Source organism: Rhamphochromis sp. 'chilingali' (genome assembly GCF_963969265.1).
Source record: "Rhamphochromis sp. 'chilingali' genome assembly, chromosome: 2".
In the NCBI taxonomy this organism is placed as follows: domain Eukaryota; kingdom Metazoa; phylum Chordata; class Actinopteri; order Cichliformes; family Cichlidae; genus Rhamphochromis; species Rhamphochromis sp. 'chilingali'.
Window position 1 is genome coordinate 5,637,235 of NC_137930.1, and position 10,959 is coordinate 5,648,193.

Sequence of the window (10,959 nt, forward strand, 5' to 3'; positions counted from 1 at the left end):
CCCATGCCCGGAAGTACACCCTGTTCGTGCACGTTCGCTTCACCAAAACATCATCGAGCAGCAAACAAACGGCTGCGAAGCTACGATGTTTTCTGTTTTCACCAACCGGAGAGACAAAAAGGACGGAAGAAAACGGTGCGGGTGTGCCTCAGCGTGACCGACATCTTAGCAGCGAGTAGCCAAAAGGAGACCTGTGCGAGTGTTTTCTTCCCGGGGCTGCCGCCGGAGAGCTGTGCCTCGACAAGGCTGGGCGGGGTGATGTTTAGGTTCCGGTATAAAGGCAGCGACAAAATGGGAACCAGACGAGATGTGAAGCCGGCAGCCCGCGCTGTGCTCTTATCTCGGAGACTAGAATGAGAAGTTGGTCGCCCGGGTGTGAAAGGGCGGCGGTATAACCGTCTGGGGAGGCCACTGGCGGGGGAGAAGCGTGTCGCTGCCGCGTCCCTCCGCCCCTCATCCGCCAGTACCATGAGGACGATCTTTACATTCTGCTGTCTTTTCCTTATTACCGGCGGATCGGACCGGGCGTGGGCCACCGGAAACCTCACTGTCGATGGCAGCAACAGGACCAACGCGACGGCCGACAGCAGCAGCAGGTATATCACAATCGGGGACGGGTCATTGCAGGAGTTCGAGTTCCCTGAATACACCAACGGCGTGATTGTAATCTCCAGCCGATACCGGAGCGCCGCGGCCGCCAGGACCGGCCGCCAGAGCTTAAAGCAGACTGTGAGAGTTCACTCCTTGGAACCAGAGGTGCTCTCGATAATCAACGTGACGGACGGCGGCCACGGAGGACAGGCTCAGAGCTACATCATCAACATCCGCTCTGGGCTGCCGGGCAGGGCTCAGCTGCAGATCCAGCTGCTGGACCTGGACCAGGGCTCGGTGCCGGTTCTGATTGAGGAGAGGACAGATTACTGCATCAAAGTGGAGCCCAGTGAGGATGACCCGGCCACCCGGCTCATCCAGTCGGGTGGTCTGTCCCATTTCTCTGAGAACCCCGTTCTTTTTGCCTTGCTGCCCCTCATCTTTGTCAACAAGTGTGCCTTTGGGTGCAAGGTGGAGGTGGAGGTGCTGCGGGGCCTGCTGAAGAGCCCCATGCCGTTGCTCCTAGGCGCACTGGGTCAGTTCCTGGTGATGCCTTTATATGCCTACTGTGTGTCCCAGTTGGCCTCACTGCCCAAGGCACTCGCTCTGGGGTTGGTCATCACCTGTTCTGCCCCAGGTGGAGGGGGAGGATACCTGTACAGCCTGCTGCTCGGAGGCGACGTCACCCTAGCCATCTCCATGACGCTGGTCTCCACAGTGGTGGCGGCGGCAGCCATGCCTTTGTCGTCAGCCCTGTACGGTTGGCTTCTGGGTGTCCATGCTGCCCTGCACGTGCCCTTTGTGAAGATCTTGGGCACCTTGCTGTTCATCGCTATCCCCATCTCACTGGGCATGCTGGTGAAGCTGCGGCTGCCTGCCCTCACTCGCGTCCTGCTGGCGCTCATCCAACCCTTCAGCTTCGTGCTCATTGTGGGCGGCATCTTCATGGCCTACCAAATGGGAGCGTCCATCCTGGCTAACGTCCAGCCCCAAATCGTGGTCGTTGGGATTACGGTGCCTTTGCTGGGCCTGGTGGTCGGGGCTGTCCTGGCCAAGCTGGCGGGCCTTTCTCCGCCACAGAGGAAGACGGTCAGCATCGAGGTGGGCGTCCAGAACAGCCTGCTGGCTCTCGCGGTCATGCAGCTGTCTTTCCGGCGACTGGAGGCAGACTTTGCGTCGCAGGCGCCCTTCATCGTGGCCCTCAGCAGCACCTCGGAGATGCTGCTCATCGTGCTGGGATACGTCACCCAGCGGAGGCTGTGCGGCTCGGCCGTCCCCAGGAGCGACGCCTGATTGTAGCTGCAGTTTTGCTCTTAACGTTTTTTGAAGAATGAACCGTTTGAATCCTGTGGAAAGCTGGTGTCCCTCTGTCTCAGCCTCAAGACGCCCAACAATCACCAACCCAACATCACTGTTGTTGTACACAGGACAGTGAATGGACTTTTTATGGGACTTTTGTTGTCGTTTTGGTATTTTTTTCATGAAAACCAAAGGCCTTTTACCCCTTTTTGTGTTTATTTTCCAGTACGTACTTTTTCAGATAAGATTATACTGTGAGGTAAATGTAAATATTCTTAAGAAAACAAATCCCTATTAAAAGAAAAGATATTTTTCTACCAGATTACTTTTTTTTTTTTTTTTTTTTTTTTGTGATCAAAAAGCAAAGACTGATATTTGTATCATGTTTACAAGCGGTCCATGTGTCTTAGCCTGTGGAGGGGGACGTTTTGTGGGGTGGGGTTAAAGTGGAAACTTTTGTGACTCAAACAGGAACATGGTGAAATTATTTTGAAAGTATTTGCCTCTGATTGTGTGTCCGGGATCTTTAAATCCATGTACTTGAATATTTGCAAGGAGAAATTCAGAAAAAGTCAATAAAAAAAAAATTCTTGTTAAAGCAGAACTTGGCTTGTTGAGTGTGTGTGTGTATGCATGCATGTGAGCATGTGCCAGAGAAAACCTACCAAACAGGTCAGTGCCCTCTGAGGCCCAACAGGCTGTTTGTTGAAGTTAACGGAAGCCAGGCTGCTTTCACACAGTCACGACCTTTATAAATGTTTGGTTTCGCTTTGACGTGAAGATGGTGAAACTGACTGTTGAGTGTTTTAATACTGAAACTTTCGTTTTTGCCTCTTTCAAATTGTGTAATCAACCACACAGTTAGTGAGGGGCTTTCTTTGGGCTAAGCCATTCATATGTAATTAGGACAAAGTGTGGTACATCGATGTGCTTAGAGGAAGCAAATATATTTGAAACCACTGAACAGTTCACCAGATGGCTCCAGTAGCACCTTGGTGTTAGTGCACCAGGATTTCACAGGCACTGTAACTCACCTTCAAGCACATATGAGTGATATTCTTCATATAAGTGCAACTGTGACAGTAAAATTTTTACTTTTGCAAACAGTGTTTACTTATATTCAGTTTGATTGCTACAGTGGGGTCAACAGGGTTTAGTTTGACTTGCTTTTAGTGTTAAGACAATTTAATCATCTACTATAATAAGAGATTGATAAAATCGAGGAATCGGTGACCGTGTTACATTATCTAAAAACATCAAGTTTTAAGTTTATGAGGTCCCAGCTGTGCCAAAATTCACATTCACTCCATGTCGACTGCATAAGCGACCAAACATTTGTCTGTATTTCACCTTTGATGAAACGGCTTCGACAAATATACCGTCGTGCTGTGATTTTGGTTTCCTAAAAAAGTATTTGTGTGTGTCAATCCATCATGTTACACTTCCTCTAATTTCCTCGTGTTGTTTGTCCAGTGAAGTTCCACATAGCCAGGCTTTCTTTGTCACAGCTGAAGCGAACCGAAGCTGAAAAGACGACACGCGTTTGCCACGTCTGTACATAATTTTGACACAATTGCAACATCATATAAAAAGCTTTAGTGTTTACCCTACGGGTGGCTGTCTCTGAAAAACGTGCTGCTGGGAGGTTTTCCAAATGATTGTTGTGTTTTTTTAGTGCTTGAAGCACAACACGCCTCACATGGGCTGATGATAAAAGTGTAAAAAAAGGAAACAAAACCAGTTTTCTGAACTGTCGTAGTGTTACAGGTGAGCTTGGATTTTTTTGTGTGTGACTTCCCGAAACCTCAAAAAACTCACTCTGGCTGACTGAAGTATTGAATGCAAGCTCGAAATTCAGAGTTTGCACAGCACCACAGAAACTCCCCTTCCTGCAGCTCTTTTGCAAAACATGCAAGTTTAGATGTGCATTTCCTGTTTACAGCACCAGGCTTTTATGTGCCTTCATTAGGAAACTCTCTGGGAGTGATTTGTGGTGGAAAAACAAAGGCCTGGCCTGCTGCAGATTTCAGAGAGCTCTCAGGAGGGAGGTGCAGCTGTAAAACTGCCAGACCTCTGCTTCAACTTGCAGAGGAGCACGAGGCCAAGAGATCCACGTTTCTTACAGAACAACCACCAAAAGAAGAAGAAGAGAAACATGGGATGTCTGAGTCACGACTGCTTTTTTCTTCCCTCTAATATTAAAACATGTGTCGTTTAGCCAGCAGAGGCCAAATGTGACCCAGATAAGTGTAAATGCAATAATGCGGTCAATGAAAATGAACCTTTGTCACAATATAAGCCTCTTTGACTGTTACGCATTCAGAGAATGGAGAGGGGGGTTTGCCTTTAACTGATTTGTAAACATTCATAAATTCTTTTTTAAAAGTAATATTTGTTTTGAAAAATATTAAATTAAAAGTATATAAGGAAATAATAATTATTAATATAATTAAATATTTAATGTGTTTTTATTTATTTTTATTATTTAATTGATTTATATTTTTACTTTTGTATTGCTTTTGAGTAACATCAATAAAACTTTTACCACTACTACGACTAATAATAATACGTAGGAGAAGAATTAGTTTTTTAAAAATAGGCTACCTGATTAATACCGGTAATAGTAAATTTTATTTCTGTAGAACAATTAGCAAAAATTGCTGCATGTATAGTAGCACAAGGATAATTTCATTTTATTAAAATTAATAAATTAAATCTCATTTCAAGAACAGTTTAATTTAATTATTACTGAACTGAATAATAATTCATACCTTATAATTAATTAATATAATTTGTCAGCTCTAAAGGACTGATTATCTTAACTGTAGTTGCGTGCACAACTGCATTTTGAGACAAAAAGCAAATACTAAATACGTAATAGAACTGCAAATAAATCTAGTAAAAAGTAAAGTATTGTTTCCTGAAATGTTTTAGTGTAAAGGTGTTATAGTACTGGATTACTTCAGTAAAGTACAAGTATGCCAAAAAGTGTTAATTTACTTCTCACTTAGCTTAACATGTGAGCCAAAAAGCAAAACCGGGAAAAAATACAATGTAAGTACATTAAAATGCAGGTAATCCTGACACGGGAACACACAGCGTCATGTTACTAAGATGATAACAAAACCAAGTGGATCAGGTCAACAGATTTATTTACAAATAGAGTGATTTCAGCAGTTTACCAAGTTTGTATATGTAACACTTTTACTCTGATGCAGGCAGGTAAATATACAAAAGTACTGGCAGTAAGTAAGTGCAGGTTAAAGCAACAAATGTTTTTCCAAGAGCATGAAGTTACCACAAACAGGTGAAATAAACTGACAAAAGTGAAGAAGAAAAAACACGTTTCTGCACTGCAGGAGAGCTGGAATGATGTTAGACAGGTATTTAACGAGATCACAGGTGCAGCAGGTGACCACACCTCCACAGTATTCAGAGAGAGATAGCATCAAATATGTATGTCACAATCATCTGTGACAGATGTGGTGTTTTTGTGGTGTGTTGTCACCTTTGTTTCAAATTGATAAGAGTAACTGATTCTCAGAGCTGAGGGGACTGGGCAGCATAAGGTGTTAGGACATTTGATTAGGAATTTGAAATATAAAGTGGAACTATAGCATGAAGTGATCTGAAAATAATGAGTATAATGTTTAACTGGATTCTGTAGCAAATGGGCTGGAGTGATGCATTTCCTGCGCTGAGTGTGGACAGGAAACGGCTGCGTCATTCAGGCCTGTACACAATGAATTGCAATAATCTAATGAGGAGCAAATGAGGGTGTGGATACGTGTTCAGTTGTATTATTCTGAAGCATTGATCGTACACTGGTAGTATTTCTAATCTGTATAAAGCAGGACTGCACGAGATCTGACATGCTGGTTGAAACTGAGATGGTGATAGGAAATAATGCTCAGATTTCTAGCTAACTCATTTGTGTTGGGTATCTAAAGGGAATCTGGATTTGTGTTTTTCTAAAAAAAATGCAGCTGGCAATAATTAACATAACAATATCAGGACGCTTGTAATGTGCATAAAACAGGTCAAAAGACTGAGCCCGGTAGGACCCCACACGAGGTCATGAGGGCAGCTGATGAGGTAAGTGATCACTCTGATAAGTAGGAGCAGCAAATAGAGCTTCTGTGCTCAGAGCTGGATCTCTTTGCCTGAAATGGCAATTTTAGGGATATCTATTCTTGATACAGATCATAGGTAGGAAGTTTTAGCTCACAGGGATATTGATACATATGCTGAAACTTTGAGCATGCTTAACATGGGTATCTAATATTGACAGAAAATAATAAAAATCAGAATAGGTTGATTCTAAGGTGAGCTTTAGGTGTGTGGTATATTAAGGTCAGCTTCGGGTCAGGAAAGCTTTAGGTTCAGGTTAGGATTTAGCTGTGACTGACAGGCCTAGTGCTGCGTGTGTGTTTGTGCCCTGAGGTATCAGTTGGGGCTGTTCTTAAGGAGGCTGACAGGTGATGACGCTCAGTCTTGCTGCCTTGCTGCTGCTGTTGCAGATAAACTCCTCTCTGAACATCAGCACTACTGTTTATATTCCTATCCTGCACATTAGCGCCACAATGGGAAGAGAGGGCTCTTAAAAATTCATGAGGAACCACTGCATTAAGTTTTCATGAGTTCCTTTCACCGGCTCCCATGGGATGGTTTTCCTGCTGCCTGCTCTGCAGCAATAAAACTGGGAAATCCAGAAAACACATGAGTGGCTGAGGGGAAAGGAAGTGAGGTAGATCTAAACCGAAGACTAGATGGAGCCTGCTGCTGTACAGTCATTGTTACAGCGCGATTTGGTAAGGTGTGGCACTCAGCAGGCCACTCCTGATGTGAGTGAAAATCATATTTGTTCAACTATTAACCCTGTGGAGTCTCTGCCATTTTAATCTTCCCCTTCCCTCTCGTGCCCCCCCCCCCCTTGAACTAAATTGTGTTCTGTGTATTCAAAAATGTAACTGATGTCATGTTTATGGTTTATGGTATCTGTTTTTAGACCATAGTGTGAAAAATGTTCCAGAATAAAACTGTGTTGAGAATGAACTGGACCTCTCAGCTGTGTTTACAAAGTTAAAACGTTATAATGAAGTTATGACATGGCCTGCTGTGGGGTACAGGTCAACCTGTCAGTTTTAAAGTGACACTCGATTACAGGATTGAGACCATAGAGTCATTGGGTAAGTAAATACTGAGGTCACAGATCAAGGGTCATTCCCTGATACACTTCCAAATAATTAGAGCTCATTTTAAAGGAACAAGAGTTGCCCCCTGCTGGCCATTACAAAAACTTAAGCACTGGCTTCCCATTTTTAGACCTTGGCAGTAAATCAATTTTTTTTATATACAGCCTATGAGAGAAACCAGGAAACATACACATTGGAGAAGCATGCCACCTTTGACTGATCTGGACAGGGACCGATCAGTCCCTACATCTAGCTGGTGTTGCCCAAAAGCAGGTTGCAGCATTATTTGGAGTGAGCCATGGTACCATCTCCAGAGTAAATGCCAAGTTCTTTATAAAGGGGGATCCCTGACAGGCCTCTCAAGAAGGCAACACCACAAGAAGACAGTTTCTTCGCCCTGTCAGCACTTAGGACCTGTAGGCTTCTTCGACATATTTACAATCGAGGTTTGCAGAACGATATGGCTGACCGCTCTACACCCAGACAATCCGGAAAGGACTGCATGCAGCCAGTCTCCAGCCTTACAGGGCTACTAGGATCCCACTGAACACTTGTGGGATCAGCTTGAACATGCTCTTTGTGGTAGAGTGACCAACACAACCGCATTGGTTGACTTGAGAAAAATGCTGGTTGAAAAAATGGGATGCACCCAACGGCAGTGTGTGAACAAGCAGGTGACCAGCAGGCTGTTCTAGCAGTGTATGGTTCTTCCACATGCCTCTGTGGTCCTTGTCTGTTAAATTAAGAACTTGTTAAATGACCTGTATGTATTGTTTGTTCAGACTTTAATCATCCAAATCAATAAACAATAACAAATAAAGATCAATAGCAGAATAAGGTGTTTGGGACTGGTAGAGAAGTTTTGGCAGAGTTTTTCATGGGCGCAACCTGCATACTCAACTCTGCTTCTCAACTCTGCTTCTCAACTCTGCTTCTCAACCCACAAATGCATTTTTCTTATTAATGTGGCACCACTGACGGGGAAATAAACAGGCTTTCCAACACCATAAGGTCAGTACAACAAAGAAATAACTGCTAAGCTTATATTGAACGGTATTGCAGTACCTTGGGAAATATTGAACATGTAACTCTCACAGTACACTGACAAAAATGCTGTATGAAAACAAAGATACTTACATTACAGTAACGCCTCTCCTTTTACACTGTGTGCCCTGATTACTGTAAATACCAGTCTGGTAATAGTATAACTGTAGAGCTTCATCAAGCATAAACATGCAAAAAGAGTTTTCTTTACTTAAGTCACATTTTTATGCTTTCAATAAATGAAATACTTTCAGTTTTTTTTTTTGTTTTTTTTTTACCTCTTTAATTCATCATCCTGAAATAGAATAATTGTTTTATTCTGGAGAATTTTCTGTTTTAAAGTTCTCTGTGAAGAAGAAAAATGTAACACCTGACAGATCAGAATAGAATAGAATGGAATAGCCCTTTATTTTCATTCTACAAATACAATTAAAATGTGTATATGTATACTTTAAATGTGGAGTACTTTTACTCAAGTACAGCCTTTGAACATTTCTTCAAGTACTGAACTTCGCAGCTGAAATCTGGCAAAGAGGAAATGGAGGAAAAGTCAATGCTTTGTGACATGTTGTATTCACTTCACTTCTGCTGCTTTGTGCACGAGTGGATTAAACTCATTGGAAAAAAAATACAGAGTTTGTAACCATATCATTAGAAGGTGCAGGTGAAGTGAGATTTACAATGCACAGTCAGAAGTTATTGGAAAATAGCATCATAATAAGATTAAGCATTTCCCTTATTTTCTACCATATATACAGTTCCAGCAATGTATGTTCATATTAAACCTGGGTAAAGCTTCAAATAATGAGGTCCGTTTATGTGTAAGTGATAGTATAGCCTCAGATTGGCTGGATTTAGACAGCTTTTTAAAAAACTTGTGGCTCTGTCATGTCAGAGATAGCAGCTAGATAGCATCTAAATACTCAAGAACGCTCAGTGCTTCCAGGGGGGCTCCTGAGATCACCCAGAATAAATGATGCCTGAAAATGTAAAGTCTGTGGCAGTTTTTTAAACACAATTTTTATTGAAGACGTAGCGCCGCTTTACAAAACAAACAGTAATAGACAAGAAGGCGGGAGGTGGCCTTATGGAAAGAGAAGCTATAACAGCCTATTTCAGACAGAGAAAAAAGCTCAAGGACTGAACCAAGGACCAGTGGAAGGATTATTTTAAACCGCTCTAGTATATGCCAAGCGTTAATAGCCTGATGAAAACTTGTTAACATTTATGCAGAAGAACCCATAAAATTTAAAAATAGCATTCATAAAGAGTACAGAATAACAATACATTATTCTGACTATTACAGAATAATAATACAGATACTGTCATGAAATCAATATCCTTAGTATCCTTATTTTCTTATTATATTGTTTTATGTACTTTAATAATGAAGGCTTGTAGAGCAAGGCCACTTTTGACTCACAAACTAAGTGCTCAGCCAGACTAAAAAACAGGAAGTTTTAGTGCACAGGCATATTAATAGATAAGACACAGAAAAGAGGAACTTTCCATATAAGCAATGTTTGAAACTGTGTGTGACGTGTGTGACGTCTGAAGTACAGAAATAACACCATATAAGACACATGTTGAGCTAAAAATGTTAGAGCTCTTGCAACTGGCGTTTGAGCTGTGCAGGGGTCTCTCTCTTCCGGAAGATGATTGAATAAAAAGAAATATAGATGTTTTAACACACTATGAGTCGGTTTTCTCTGTTCTATCATGGGGACAAAAGAATCGGGGTTAATAATACAGAGCGCTATGATAAATTGGAGCCACTCCTGCATGGTAAACATCACGAGGCCAAGAAGCGAGAGCAATGACCTGCGCTCTGTGTCAATTATTTATTGTATTCTTATCCCAACACTAACAGCTCTCCTAAATGGCAAGAAAAGTTCCTTGCTTAGAGTTCTCCGTTGAAAGCTTTGGGCAAATAGTGATAATAGTAAATGGCAGTACTGCTGTGCTGTCTCTGATTGAAAACTTAAATGGAAAAGAAGGTTGCATGGCTATTTGAATGTTTGTGGTCATGATACATGGTAGCAGGCAGGTTTCAAGAGACCTGCCTGCTACCTTTAAAAGACCTTTAAAAACCCTTTTTGTTTAAAATTTAGGTTTTGTTTAATTTCCAACAGATGAAAATATCAGAGGGACAACTCAGGGTGAGCCATATGGAGAGGCAAGGTTTGGATGGTTTGGGAATGTGCAGAGGAGGGAGGGTGGTAAATATTAATTAATATTTTTTGTAATGAAAAAATATACCTCAAACGTTCTTTATGAAATGAGTGACTCTTTTGTACTGACTGTCATTTCTTTTCTATTCACAGCCTATAGAACATTTAAACAACAGAAGCAGACCCAAAGTGCTTTAGAGACAAGAACATTATCATTCCAGGTTTGCACCCCCGCCTCTAGAGGTCAAAAGTATTGATAATGGTATTTGTAATACTGGCCCTGTATTTACTTCGTATCAGATCTATACAATAATTTGTGGTATTGCACAGCACCAGTTCATGGATGTTGTGAACGAGGACATACAGGAGGGTGAAATTGAGGAGACACTGCTCCTCAGTGGAGACACCTATAGGAAGCAACTGAAAGAAAAAGACACAGTAATATGTACACAGTTCAACCTTTTGGTTTTCATATTATTTATATCTTTAAAAAATAATAATGATAAATAAAATAACGAAACAAAACCATTAAAATAAACGAAAAGACTAAAGAAATAAAGCAAACCTTTATGAACTCACTCCGGCATATTTTCTGTTTGGCCCACAGTTGGAGGGATCTGATTGGCTGCAGTCCGGGCCAATGAGAGAGAAGAGCGGCA

At 42.0% G+C, this 10,959-nt stretch overlaps 1 protein-coding gene across 1 annotated transcript; it reads left to right on the forward strand.

Annotated features, from left to right (window-relative positions):
• On the forward strand, nucleotides 1-2,498 carry slc10a3 (solute carrier family 10 member 3). Its single transcript, XM_080867162.1, has one exon. The coding sequence runs from the start codon at nucleotides 469-471 to the stop codon at nucleotides 1,882-1,884; it is 1,416 nt and encodes a 471-aa protein (XP_080723288.1). The 5' UTR covers nucleotides 1-468; the 3' UTR covers nucleotides 1,885-2,498.
• Nucleotides 2,499-10,959: the final 8,461 nt, after the last annotated feature.

Bases quoted from the DNA above. Each gene is read 5' to 3' on its own strand.
- slc10a3 (XM_080867162.1), top strand. From the start codon at position 469: ATGAGGACGATCTTTACATTCTGCTGTCTTTTCCTTATTACCGGCGGA.